Below are 14982 nucleotides of genomic sequence, written 5' to 3'. Positions count from 1 at the left end.
CTGCAAAACAATTCTATTTTTTCGCGTTTTCATAATAGTCCCATTCTGGAAAATTTTAAATGGGCTCTTTAATGGTGAGTTGTGACGTATTAACCTATTTTACAGTTCATATATACAGTAGTCAATATTTGAAGTGGATCAAAAAAAGTTCATCAAAGTTGTCCTAAGACAAGAACAGGTATTGTTTTGGTTTTAGGACAACTTTGATGAAAGGTTTTGATCCACTTTAAGAAATATTCACTAGACCAAAAAGTGCGACTAGCCCCGGTCTCCTACTTCACATTATCCGTTGTTGCCACAAGTTGGCGCACTGGCTCTGAATATGAGCTCTAGGTAGTGAGCGTCCTTTTTAGTTTAAAGTTACTTATTAATATTTGGGATCTAAATATACTCTGTAATAGATTAAGGATTACTTGAATTAAATGCCAAACTAAATGTACTGACCAAGTAATAATATATAAATGTAATAAACCCTAACGGAATCAAATCAAGCACAAACTTAACATTTTTCCCTCGGTTACTTAATTAGAAGATCTCTGAGCGCTCCAAAGGCGCCTTTGACCACATGAACCCCTTCACGTCCAGAGCTGATGAATTCTGTCATGACATCAGAGAGTTAAACATAAAGACACACGAGGAGAGAGAGGGAAAGAGAGTGTGAGAGAGAGAGAGACGCTGTTGCACACTTGCGCACTGCGCGTAAAGGACACACACGTACCCAAACCCTCGCCGTGACTCGTTTCGCTCCTAGCAAGGGAAGAAACTTTTGTTTTGTCAATGAAGTGGACTTTTATACGCGCACTTCCCTTCGTTTCAACACCTACGGCTTGTCTTTGTACAGCGGTGACGGTAGAATATGTGTAAGAAGAGGCGGGCGTTCCTGTGGAAGTCTCCCACTGTTTTCTGCAGATAAACAGCTTTTGGTGATCTGTAAGATGGAGCTGAGTGAAACGGGGAATTATAAAAGAGGAGCAGCGTTATGTGAAGACCCCTCCAGAATGAGTTGATCATCTCACGTGCCATGAACAAAAAATCATCTGCGCTTTGGAGTTCAAACTGGACTTTATTTGAAGGTCCTGCACTTGTACACCTACGAAGAAGTTCGCGAATGCACTCGATCATCCTTCTTATTTAAGAGATTTTGCATTTAAGTTCGAATGCCCGCGAGTTTTGTACTTTTGTTAACAGTTGTGTTCTTTTAAGAGCGCAAATCCACTATTATGACAGGCTTTGGCTCATGGACCTTCTCCTATCCAGATGGATCTAGCGCAGGTCTGCGTTCCTCCTTAAAGCGGCTTTTAAGGTGGCTTTGATGCACGAAGGATCCTCCAAACTCTCGCAATGGCTCGATCAAACACGGAATATGGTCACATCTCCTGGCCCGAGCCCATCTGATCTCGTTCGTCACTGATCTGTCAGGTTTAGCGCGATCATGGTCTCCCCCGGCTGCGCTCTGATGGTTCTGATGGTCACTCAGGTGTTCTTCGGAGGCTCCAGTGGACTCGTACCCCAGATCGGCCGGTCCTCTCTGTCTCAGGATGTCCTACACGCGTTTGAACTTCGACTCCTGAGCATGTTTGGACTCAAACAGAGACCGAGTCCCAGCAGGTCTGCGGTGGTTCCGCAATACATGATGGACTTGTACTCGATGCACTCGGTGAACGCGGAGCAGAACAACAGCAACAGACCCAAGGGATCCTTAGGGAAAGGCTCGGAAAGATCCGCCAGCCGCGCGAATACTATCAGGAGCTTCCACCATGATGGTAAGCAAGTGTTTACTTCACGAAGTCGCCCTTTCCACCTCTTCGAAATTCCTGCTTTCCTTTCTTATCTGCTTTATCCTTCATGCCTGACAGGAATTGAGATTACCTACAAGCTGTTTGATGAGGAAATGGCAGTTTATGTATACAAAGTCCCATGTTCAGACTCTCTGCAGTCTGTACAGTCTTAAAAGTTTGTTTTAAAGTTACATATGGTGTAGGGTTACAGGTGCATTTTTTTCCCTCTCTTCTTCCTAATTTAGTTTTTATTTTATATATTTTTTTCTTTTATCTCACTACCTACTATTGCATACATTCCTACTGAATAAATAAAATATAACGTTTTTAATTTAATTATTTGTTTTAATGTATATTTAATCGGTTTTTATCATTACTACTACTACCAAAAGCTTTTTTCATGTAGCTAAAGAGAGATTTAGAATGTGTTTATGTAAAAAGCTTTGCAATGAACTAGAAATGCACTTTGTGTCAGTTTACCACCTCTTAAGTAATCATGTTGTGTTAACCGTGATAAGTTATCGCTTTTAAGCATTTTAAACCAGTTAGATGTCAGTAAAAGTCACATCCTGTCAATGAGTGTAAACAAAAAGTTACAAGCAAAGCTTCCCATGAACCTTAAAATTGATTCTCTTCCAGAATCCATGGAGGACCTGTCCAGTTTGAGCGGAAAGACGACTCAGCGTTTCCTCTTCAACCTGACCTCCATCCCGGGCGAGGAGTTTGTGACGTCAGCGGAGCTGCGGATTTTCCGAGAGCAGGTCGTGAGCAACGGAAGCGAGGGATTTCACCGCATTAACATTCACGAGATCATCAAACCATCCGGTTCCTTTCAGGAACCGATCACCAGACTCCTGGACACCAGGCTGGTTCAGCACAGCTTGAGCAAATGGGAGAGTTTCGACGTGAGCCCCGCCGTCACGAGGTGGACCGCGGACGGGCACCCCAACCACGGCTTGGTGGTGGAAATAGTTCACCCGGACCGCGCGGAAGAGGACTCCAAAAGACACGTTCGCGTCAGTAGGTCCCTACATGACAGAGAGGACACGTGGCCCCAAATGAGGCCGCTGTTGGTGACCTACAGCCACGACGGGAAGGGAAACGTGCTGCACTCTCGCGAGAAGAGGCAGGTGCGGACAAACAAACAGCGGAAGAAGCAAAAAGCCAACTGTAGGAGACATTCCCTCTATGTGGACTTCAGCGACGTGGGGTGGAACGACTGGATAGTCGCCCCGCCGGGCTACCATGCCTTTTACTGCCAGGGCGAGTGCCCGTTTCCACTGGCGGACCACCTGAACTCCACCAACCACGCTATTGTGCAGACACTGGTGAACTCCGTGAACAGCAACATTCCCCGGGCCTGCTGCGTTCCCACGGACTTGAGCCCGGTTTCTCTGCTCTATCTGGACGAATACGAGCGGGTGATCTTAAAAAACTACCAGGACATGGTCGTGGAGGGCTGCGGATGCCGCTGACGCCCGGACGCCTACAGACACTTTATTTTTCCCAATACTAAACTTTATTTATAATAAAGTAAACACATATTTTGGAGAAGTATATAAAGATATATTTATGTTCACTATTGGGAAAATAAATATTTTAATCAGAGTTAAACGAACATTTTCTGATGTACATTTCGCGTATGAAGTATTCGTATTTTGTATTTATTTCTACCGCAGTCATTCTTATTGAATAGTTGGTGACACTTTACAATCCCATTACGCTCTTAAAAATAAAGGTTCCAAAAGCGGTTTCTGCAGTGATGCCACTGAACAACCATTTTTGGTTCCCCAAAGAACCTTTCAGTGAACGGTTCTTAAAAGAACCAGTTTGAAGAACATTTTAAAAATCGAAAGAAACTTTTTCTGCATTTGAAAAGTTCCATGGATGTCGGAGGTTCTTCATGGAACCATCAATGCCAATAAAGAACCTTTATTTTAAAGAGTGCAGTTAACATTAGCCAATGCATAACTAACAATGCAAAGCAATACGTTCGTTCACCGTTAATAAAAATACTGTTCATGTTAGCTTAGGTCCATTAAATAATGGTAACATAGAACTTTATTTTAATAATGCATTAGTAAATATTATAAGATTAATAAATGACGAATCAAAAAGTTTTGCATTGTTAGTTCATATTAACAAATGTGACACTGGACCACAAAAACCAGTCATAAGGGTCAGTATTTTGAAACTGATATTTATACATCATCTAAAAGCGGAATAAAGAAGCTTTCCATTGATGTATGGATTGTCAGGATGGGACAATGTTTGTTCGAGATGCAACTATTTCAAAATCTGGAATCTGAGGGTGCAAAAAAATCACCTTTAAAGTTGTCAAAATGTTGTTAGCAATGCATTTTACTAATCAAAAATTAAATTTTGATATATTTACAGTAGGAAATTTACAAAATATCTTAATGGAACATGATCTTTACTTAATATCCTAATGATTTTTGGCATAAAAGAAACCCATATAATGTATATTTGGCTATTGCTACAAATATACCTGTGCTACTTAAGACTGGTTTTGTGGTCCACGGTTACAGATGGAACTTTATTGTAAAGTGTTGCCACATTTTTAATGCATAAACAAAGAAAATAGCTTCTTCATGGAAAAATCTTTATTTATGCAATGCAAAATGCAAAAGGTACTGGCCTTGGTGGAAAAGCATTAATTCAGTAATGCATTAAATGCATTAAAATATATTGCAAAGCACTTACCACTGAAAATGCATTGGCCAAATTGAACCAAATTCCATCAATTGATCTGTAATTCGCAGTGCAGTCGGAGCCAGTGTTTTAGAGATGCGGCAGTAAACGTGAATGCACTTATTTCAGACCAATGTGACAGGTAGTTGACACTGAATGCTCAGGAAATTAGCCGGTGTGAGTTTAGTCCCACAGTATGAGCTCTTGAAATCGACCTATTGCCTGGAGACAATGACTATTGTGTTTCTTCACACGGGTCCTTATGCGCTGGTTGCGTAAAGGTGGCTTCCTCCAGCTTTATATTGAAGTCTCGCTAATTAAGAGCCATTCACTACATGGTGCTCTAAAGTCAAAGCTGGGAAGTGTTTAATTAGAGGGATGTTGTTTAAAACGTGAGGATTGCCATGTAATTAAGTTGCTCAAAATAAAGAGTGCAGCATGCAAAATGTATACGCTGACAGAAACAAATATAGCATGACGTTCTTTTAAAGCTTAGGACGTCGAAGGTCAGAAACAAACGCAGTTTGAACCATAAACATGCTAGAGCTGCAAGCTCTAGGCTCCGGTTCAAAATCAGATGCATTTCTGCAAACGTGACTAGATATGACTCTTATCTAGATTTTTATATGCAATTTTAAAACTGAAGGATATTCAGATTACGTGCCCTTTAGCAACGTCTACTTATCCCTTGTGAATCATTCTCCACGTCGGCCATAGAAAATACAGTCTGTGAAGAAGCAGAGCTTTTATTGGGTTGTCTTGAGGTTAAACATACGTCAAAGGAATCACAACTTGACTTTCTTATGGATCATAAAGCAAGACTGTGGGAAGTACGGCTTTCCTCTCACAGGCAGGTTTCTCTGAAATGTAACGTGTTACGCACCGCTGGTAAAAATGCCTTGATGTCGAACTATTTGAAAATGGACAGTTTGAGTTCATTAAGGGGTCGGTAACAGTATGGCGCTGGGCTATAGGGCATATGGACGCTTCAAATGAGCATGTATGGTTTACAGATGTTGGGAAGACACACCCTACCTATCAAGATGGTTACTGAGAGCAATATGCGCATGCAGCGCTTCAGCTGCGCAGATAAAACAATGAAAACGTGCACGCGGAGGGTTTGATTCTCATGACAACGCGCAGATGTTATGATGCACCGGATTCCTGCGGCATTCCTGAGATAAGGTGGCCAACACAATCGTCTTTATGATTCATAATTAGTGTCGAGATTGCTTTAATGACCGAGATAAGAGCACGGAACGCAGAGAATCGTCATCTCTGATGGCAGGAATGGTGATCAGCTGCTTCACATGTGATTCAGAGCCAAGTGCGTGGAGAAATTTTACGTTGGCGTGTGCCATGCCACATTTTGACCTCGATCTGATGGGAAAATGATAATGGTTTATAAAGAAGCTTACATAAACAGACATTGACTTCTGGATAGTAATCATACGTGGCTTTCAAAACAAGTTCTTACTGCTTGTCATCAAACACTTCACTTGAAGCCTTCATTTATAATGCACTAGAAAAAGTATTTTTTTAATGCATTAATTATGACTTGTAATGCATCTTATAATATAGTAATAATGTATATTGTTGCACCTTTAGAAAGTATAACTGCATATATTATGCATTTTAAATTGGGTTACAATTATTTCTGAAAATCTGAGTTTATTTGCAATTTGTTTATCATGTTTTTTATTGTGTTAGTTAGTTGTTGTTTTTTTAGTTGTTTTTACTTAATCAAAATAACCCAACTGCAGTTTGATTGAGATTAATTGAAATCCACAATGAAAAAACATGATTTTTATCTGTTTTTGCAAATAAACTCTTCATAGTGCACATTATGAATACTTTTCTAATGCATTATACATAAAGACTTCAATTACAGTGTTACCAGAATGATTTGTGATGATTTTATAATACATGTTCTTACTGCTTGCCATCAAACTTTTCAGTAACAAGCCCTTATATATGCATATAATGCATTATAAAAGTATTTTTAATGCATAAACCGTGCATTGCAATGCACCTCATTGTAACCACAGTTATAATACATAAAATACTTTATCTAATCACTGTTACAGCTTTAGAAAGTGCAATGCATTAAAACAAAACAAACATTTCTGATGTAAAAAGGAATATGCACATATTATAATGCATGTTCACTTACAGTTGTTTATGAAAATAAATAATGCACTGCAAGTTGCAACGTAAATCCTGAATATAATGCGTTATGCACACCGAATTTTCTACTATTTAGTTATTTTCAAAAGATATAATGCAGTGGTTCTCATCATTTTAAATATCTTTTGATGGTTGCATGCTTCTAGCGGTTAAAAAGTAACCTCATAGGATGCATTGTGTTCTGTGCAAAACAGATTTATCCTAACATTTAATGTTACCTGGATTATATCGTCTTTTTATGTAGTTTTGTCCATTTTTTGAGGATGTTGCACAACCTGTCCGTGTCGCACCTGTCTAAAAAATATAATAGCGACCGATGAATTTGTGCTGAAATACTGCTCGAATGGACACACGACCTTTGAGATTCACCCATAAAGATATGGGAAGCGTTTTCTCTCGTTTAAAAGCCGATAAGCCTGTTTATTTTGCTCGTTACAATATGCATGTCAGAGCAGTTTGAGAAGCACTGATGCAATATGAATTTGAGCGTGCGTCGTGTCACGTGACCCGCGGCTGCACATGTGCACATGCGACCGGCTTGGCTGGAACACCAGCAGGCCTTGATTTCAGGCGAGTTTGATGGAGGGAATTTGTCCTGAAGCCTTTCATTTAGCTCATAACCGTGAACCAGGAACTCATCTGGACTGCATTTGCACCGTAGGGGCCTGACCACAGCGCAAGGAAATCATAGACCCAGAATTGCCGTGCTGCAGAGGCAGTGGCCAATTGCTGGTATTTTTATTTACTTCAGGAGGCAACGCGTTAATTTATATGCGTGCAAACATTAAACTTTGAATAGTCCTCACAAAGCCAGCACCAGAAAATAGGTTCATGCCTGTGAGGGTATTAGACTCTTGCTAGTTTAATTGTTTGTTTTCATTACCCAAGTGTATAAACTTTGCATGAGCCAGCGAGTGTGGAAACTCCTCTCTCATGATGCATTACGGCGCGCTCGCGCCGTGCCGCGCCGCTCGAACATAATGCGTAGACTCATGCGCAGCTGTGGAGATATTCCGTCATTTTCGAAGTCCATAATTTCTGGACATGCAGACTACAGAATGATTCTGTCTGTACTGTATATTTACACAATAGCAGGCCATATGGCTTCATAAGGAGGTTGTACTGCAGCCATGGCAGCAGAATAGACGTAGTTTGACCAAAAAAGCGAGAGCGCTGTCATTTTTATACTCTGCCTGTTTGCTTAGTCCTAAACTAGTAGAACAGCATTTGACTAGAAACTTCTGCGCTCTATATGTGCGATGGGGGAGGTTTGTGCTGGTTTCTTTCTTGTGGTCTTGGGAAGGAACAATAAAGGATTAGTTTACCCAGAAATCTTTACTCACCCTCATGCCGTTCCAAACCCGTGTGACTGACTTTCAACTGTGAAAAACAGAAAAGCACCATTTCATCAAGTTCATACTGAACTTGGCATTGTGGTTTATGAACACTGCTGCTTCTGATGTTCCTCATTTGTAAGTTGCTTTGGATAAAAGCATCTGCTTATGAATAAATGTAAATATGATGCTTCGAGTGAAAAACAGACCCAAATTTAACCTTTGGGCTGTGCTGAAAATCCTTTACCTAATTTGGATTTCCCTGTGAAAAATGACCAGCCTTAAAAATTGCTACATATTAATCTTTCTGTCAACTTGTTCTTCTTTTATTTTGGTTAGTTTGGAACTTCTTGATCGTAGGACTCACTGATCTGAGCTTATACAGCACAATTTTTTAGTAGAAGTCCACTTCCAGAACAACAATGTACAGATAATGTACTCACCCTCTTGTCATCCAAGATGTTCATGTCTTTCTTTCTTCGGTCGTAAAGAAATTGTGTTTTTTGAGGAAAACATTTCAGGATTTTTCTGATATGGTGCCCTGAGTTTGTACTTCCAAAATACAGTTTAAATACGGCTTCAAACGATCCCAAATGCGGCTGAAATACTTTTTAATCTCAAACGCTCGTCTTGTCTTGTTCTCCCTGAACTCTGTGTGTTCTGGCTCAAGACAGTTAGGGTATGTCGAAAAACTCCAATCGTATTTTCTCCCTCAACTTCAAAAATCATTTCAAAATCATCCTACATCGCTGCAGAAGTACCGACCCAGTCTGTGCAAAGTGAAAATGCAAAGAAGATCAAACACCCTTAACAAAAAAGGTAAAACAACAATATAGGACGATTTTGAAGTTGAGGGAGAACACGACATATCCTAACTGTCATGAACCGGAAAAAAACAGAGGTCGGGAAGAGCAGGGCAAGATGAGCGTTTGACATTAAAAAGTATATAAATTGTATTATTTTAATAAAAATAACCGATTGTTTCGCTAGATAAGACCATTCTTCGTTGGCTGGGATTGTTTACATTCGCATTTGGCATTGTTTGAAGCCGCATTTAAACTGCATTTTGGAAGTTCAAACTCGGGTCACCATATCAGTCCATTATACGGAGAAAAAATGTCCTCAAAAAACATAATTTCTTTACGACTGAGGAAAGAAAGACATGAACATCTTGGATGACAAGGGGTGATGTTCAGGACTTCTCCTTTAAAAAACTAAGGTGCGTAAGCTCAAATCAATGAGGCCAATGATCAATCAGTTGCAAAAACAAAACCTGTGCTAACTGACAGAAAACAAGTTGATAAAAAGATTAAGTTTAATATTTGGTAGTTATATAGCATAACGAGAAATTTATAAGCAATTTGGGGGAAAAAATCCCCCAAAAAAGTACAAAAGTTATAGATTTTTGCAAGTTGTTAAACTCAAAGTCAGTAAGTTTTAGTGTAATGTGATAACTTTTACTAGCATTTGCAGGAAAAATGAAAATCCTCTTGACACAAGTCAAGACAACTTTATTTATATAGTGCTTTACATAGTGCTTATACAATGCAGACAGTTTCCAAACAGCTTCACAGTGATAAACAAGAACAAACTCATTGAATGATGCAAACAAAATTGAATTCTGCTTTACAGCAGTTCTGAAAAGAAGGGTTGACAACATGAGGGTTAAGTTGTTTTTTTGCTGAAAACCTTCCCTTCCACCACAGCTCTCGAATCTCATCGGTGCATGACACCAAATGGCATTGGCTTGCGTGCATCTCGTAACCAAACATGACATGCCAAGTACGAATGCATGCATGCACAAATGAGATAGCAGTCGCGTCGTTTCAGATGGAACGTAGTGTATTCAAAATGTTGTTTTTGTGTTGCACGGGAGTAAAAGGTCATGTGGGTTTGGAATGATGTGAGGGTGAGTAAATAGTGACTGAATTTGTATGTGTCCTTAAAGAAAACCACAAATTTATTCAGCAATTATTGACTCCACGTGGCTTGTATTGATTTCTCCGAGCGTGAACTGACGTTTTTGGCTCTTGCGACTTGTAGGAAGCGTGTTTACATTCCAGCGGTCACAGTAAAGCCGTGGGTTTGTTCAGCATCGTCTCCAGGTGCAGAGGGATCGCTCAGGTAATTACAGAGGAAATTCCCTAACCACAGTGACACAGCCGGGTGATGAGCTCTTACTGTGTCATTTGACTATTCTTACGCATAAATCCTCAAATACCACCCTGTGCATGAGTCAAAAATGCCTGTTTGCTCACCGAACACACCCTTCAGCTGAAGTTACTCAAAGTAACTTCTCTTTGATGTGCCATGATCTCGTGTCTGTGTACAGAGTGTGCTTCAAAACATCTGCATCGTTGCTTTCCGCGTGCAACAGGATCTCGTTTGATATTTACTGTGAGCTCTGACACTGCTAGAGGAAAAGGTTCTATTTTTCATTTTTCTAAATTGGTCATTTTAAGTAATTGCCTTATTAAATAATTAAAAACATTTTAATTTTTTTTTTTTCCATTATAATACATATTTTCTCACCAAACATTTAAAAAGACGTTCATATGATCAATGTCACAAATTTATTTATTTAAAATGCTAACATATTAATTCAATTTTAAAATTCCAGAATCCGGAAGTAAAAATGTATTTATTTTGATTTTTTTGTTAAAAATGAATTATATTAAATAATTATCCTTTTAAGTACTTTAAATAATTTAAAATACATTTTTGCATTTTAGTATAAAAAGTTCATATGGTCAATAGCACAAATTTGTTAACTGTATTACTGATCTAGAAATGTACATTTTTATTATTATTATTTTAAGCCATAACAATTTTTTTAATATTATTTTATTAAAATGCAAAATTTCCAAGTTTTATTTCAGTTTTTTATTCCAGATTTCAGAAGTAAAAATGCATTTATTTTCCTTATTTTAAAATAATTTTATTAAAAAATTTCCTTTTTAAATAGTTAAAATAATTTAAAATACTTTTTTCCCCATTATAATATGTATGCTCAACAAAAACATTTGAGTATAAAAAGTTCATATGATCAATGGCACAAATTTGTTAATTATATATATAATATTTTAAAATGTATTATATATTAAATCATATTTAAAATATATTAAATATATATTTTACTAAATTGATAATTTGAAATATTCTATTTATTTCTATTATATTTATATATTTAAATATTATATTATATAAAAAATATATATATTTCTATTTTTTTTTTAATTATTTTTTTTTTTTTTTTTTTTTTTTTAGAAAATTGACTGAAAATAAAGAGTTCATATGGTCAGTATCACAAATGTATTAATTCTGTTAGTGACCTAGAAATTATTTTATTAAAATGTTACAATCCAGGAATTCATTTCAAATTAATCACTTTTTCAAATTATTATCCTAGTAGGTTATTTAAATAATTAAATATGTTAATAATAATTTAATATTTTTGATTATTATTCATATTATCACCAAGTAAATCTTTGAGTGAAAAAATATCACCAGTGTATTTATTGTATTAGTAACTTTGAAATCTTCATTTTATGTCAGAATATTTTTTAAAATAATTTTTATATCTGATCAAAATGCCAAAACCCTCCGGTTTTAATTCTAGTAGCCTCAGACTTTTAATCTAAATCAGTTGCATGTATCATAAAATGAAAAGTTAAATTTTGTGCAGTATTATTATGCTAAAAGCTTGATTGCAACCTGCCAAGTCAAGTTTAGCACCTTCAAATACGGTCATTTAGTGCAGATGTGCCGTAGCAATGATAACAGCGCACGAGAGAGTACGTGATTCACGGGTCAGGTTTCACGTGAAGACACTTGTGACGCGTCAGCGCGCATCACCGGCGCATACTTGAAGCCTGCAATGCCTTGTGCGCTCCGACAAGTGCTTCTCCCGTAAAGCTGTCAAATTCCCTTTCCAACATAAACATCTGATGTCACGGAGCAACCATGGGAACGTAAACAAATTATACGCTGGGGCTTTTTTGTCACTGTCAAATTCTGGACACGCTCGGTCTGCGCAAATCGCACCGAAAGCATAACGTTATTGAGTTCAAACCCTCGCTTTTAAAAGGCCGCCACTTGCCAAGGCCCCAAAGAGCGTTCCAGAAGCGTTGGCCTCCCGATCGGCTAGCAACAGGAACCCTCCACCATAACAAACACACCCAGGTTCCCTCCAGCTCTGACAGTCAGCTGTCGGTGCTGTAGATACAGCAGACCTGTAATTTCATGTGCAGTTGGCTGTCTCCGTGGAGATTTATTTTGTGTAAATACATGCTTTACTTCCACTGGGTCTCACCAGCAGATGGCAACCATTAGTCCATCTGACTTGAAACAAAACACAGGCCCGATATAAATACTTCTGTGCCGACCACTTCGACGTGTGTGATCAGGTCCTCAAACCGGAGTCGCGTTGAATACGAGAGCCCGGTTTAGCTCCTAGGTTTTCTTGAGTCATGCTTTCCTGCATTTTGCGCATGCCAAACTTTTCCAGAATGCGTGCGGCACCTGTCATTTCTTCAGCCCGTGCCTTCAAATTATAAGATTTAGGGTCAGCGACTCTGACTGTGACACCAAAATTGGCTTCTTTTTTTGCATGCATGCATGCACGGTCCTGCGAATGATTCACTAGTGCACATTATTCCAAATTTAAAAAAAAAAAACCTGATTGTGATCTTTCATCAACTCGCTCCACGACTTTGCTTTTCAGCTGACGTCAGCCCTCTTAGTTTTCAGCCCTCCAATCAATCCCCACCGGATAAAATCAAACCCCGCCTCGCATTTTTTCTCGCAAATATGTCAAATGACAAGAAATGGGCTGCGACTCGTGTTGACTTTGGCCGATTTAGAAATGGTATCAAAGCGCATTTCCTCACTATGAGGTTGCATGTTTTCATTTTTGCACATCTCAGTTATTATTAGCAGCGATGACTTGATAAAATCCCCAGCGACGGGTCACAAACTACGCGTGCGTTTGCATTCATGCATGAGGCATTTCTACTGTAAATGCTCTGTTATGTCATCATGAACTATTGCACGATGATGTTTTAATGACATCACCTGGAAAACATTGACCGTTCCAACCCGCAGTCTGATTTCACCTTAAATTATTATCGTGCGCGCACAAACGGCGAAGCATTAAGGCTTATTAAAGTGCTATCAAAAGCAGCTCTGGCTGTGACTAAGGTCTAATTATCTCCTCCGCTCGTCCAGGTATAAAGCCTTTCGCGGCCACTCCCCTGTCGTCCAGCCCATTAAAACAGGGCCTGGTTTCAAAGGGCTTTAATATTAGCCAGAGTTGGCGGAGATGTCAGTCTCTTGGCTGTGGGTTTTGCATTAGTGTCAAGCTCCCAGCTGGAGTTGCCCCTGGGAAGAATGCAAGTATCTTACACCCTGTCTTTGTGCCTCATTACGGCACGTCCAGAGGCAGCTGGGAGGGGCGGGATCGGTTTCCCTGGGTGGTGGTGGTGCAGATTTTCCAAAAGCCTTCCTATTCTACAAGCTACATGAGTGTTAAAAGACAAATCAGTGCTGTTATTTGCATAAGGAATGACTATGTAGTCTTAGCGCCATTAATCACTGCAGACTGAGTGTGCGGTTTTCTGCTGCTTAACGTAATCTTAATCGCTTTTAACTTCCACAGCATGAGCCTGTGGATGTAAATCACCTGTATAATAATGGAGCATTAATGTAATGGCTTTACACTATTTCTTGGTATTTTTGTTTTGTTTTCTAGTACAAACATCTAAAAAAAGATGAAAACAAATCTGCCAATGGGATCAGAAAAATATTTTTTTTTTTCTTTTTGAATTAGGTTTATTTTTCTATGGAAGCCCGTTGCTGCCATTGAATAAAAAATAAAAAAAGGTTATTGTGACTTTATCTCGGATTTAATCCAGACTTTTTTTCTCAGAATTCTGAAATAAACTCAGTCAGAATTGTGAGATATTAACTTGCAATTCTGTGAACATATCAGTCTTTTTTTCTTAAAATTCGCAATTCTGACTTTATATCCCGTATTTCTGACATTATATCACACTCCTGACTTTTTTTTTCTCAGAATTGTGAAATAAACTTGCAATTACGAGTTATAAAGTCAAAATTGCTAAACATAAACTCGCAATTCTGAGAAATAAAGTCAGTATTGCGTGCTATAAACTCACAATTGTGAGAAAAAAGTTACAATTACAAGTTATAAAGTCAGAACTGAGTTTATATCTCACAATTCTGACTTCTTTCTCGCAACTGTGAGTGTATAGCACGCAATACAAGAAATAGTCACAATTGTGTGATATAAACTTGCAACTGCAAGCTATTACGTCAGAATTGTGAGATATAAACTCGCAATTCTTTGAACGTATTTTCCCCTCAATACTGGACTTTATAACTCGCAATTTCTATCTACACAATTTAAAGTTTATCTTACAATTCTGAGAAAAAAATCTTTATATCAAGCTTATATCTTGCAATTTTGTTCTCGCAATTGTGTTTATATGACGCAATTCTAATGTGAACTCAAAAAAATGTAAGAATTGTGAGAAAAAAAAATCGCAATTACATTTTTTTTTTTTTTTTTTTTTTTTTTTTTAACTCAGTGGCAGAAACAGGCTTCCATATTTTTCTGACCCACTGGCAGATTATTTTTTCTTACGTTTCACACGTTTTTTTCTGAAAACTATACTTAATTTCTTATGTCATTTTGCTTGTATTTAGATTTAAGAATGTTTAGATATTTGTAGTGGAAAAACAAGACAAAAATGCTTAGTAAGAAATCATTTTTGCAGCGTATGTTTGCTAGATGTATAGTTGCCAACAAAAGAGAATAGTAAGAAATCACTGATATTTGTTTGCCATAAAGGTTTTGAAGGAGAATAACCCTTTGAGTATAAAGAATGAAGCTAATTTTAGCATTTAGCTGCACTGATAAAAATATTTTTTTAGTTCTAGCTCTTTAAGAC

The 14982-nt window shown here is 38.1% G+C and overlaps 1 protein-coding gene across 1 annotated transcript; it reads left to right on the top strand.

The window, feature by feature from the left end:
* Nucleotides 1-676: 676 nt before the first annotated feature.
* bmp2a (bone morphogenetic protein 2a) lies at nt 677-6632 on the top strand. Its single transcript, XM_051134226.1, has 2 exons — nt 677-1763; nt 2418-6632. The coding sequence occupies exons 1-2, from the start codon at nt 1433-1435 to the stop codon at nt 3251-3253; spliced, it is 1167 nt and encodes a 388-aa protein (XP_050990183.1). The 5' UTR covers nt 677-1432; the 3' UTR covers nt 3254-6632.
* Nucleotides 6633-14982: the final 8350 nt, after the last annotated feature.

The sequence above is a fragment of the Labeo rohita genome, chromosome 17 (assembly GCF_022985175.1).
Source record: "Labeo rohita strain BAU-BD-2019 chromosome 17, IGBB_LRoh.1.0, whole genome shotgun sequence".
NCBI classification, from domain to species: domain Eukaryota; kingdom Metazoa; phylum Chordata; class Actinopteri; order Cypriniformes; family Cyprinidae; genus Labeo; species Labeo rohita.
This window is presented reverse-complemented; position numbering and strand designations above follow the sequence as displayed.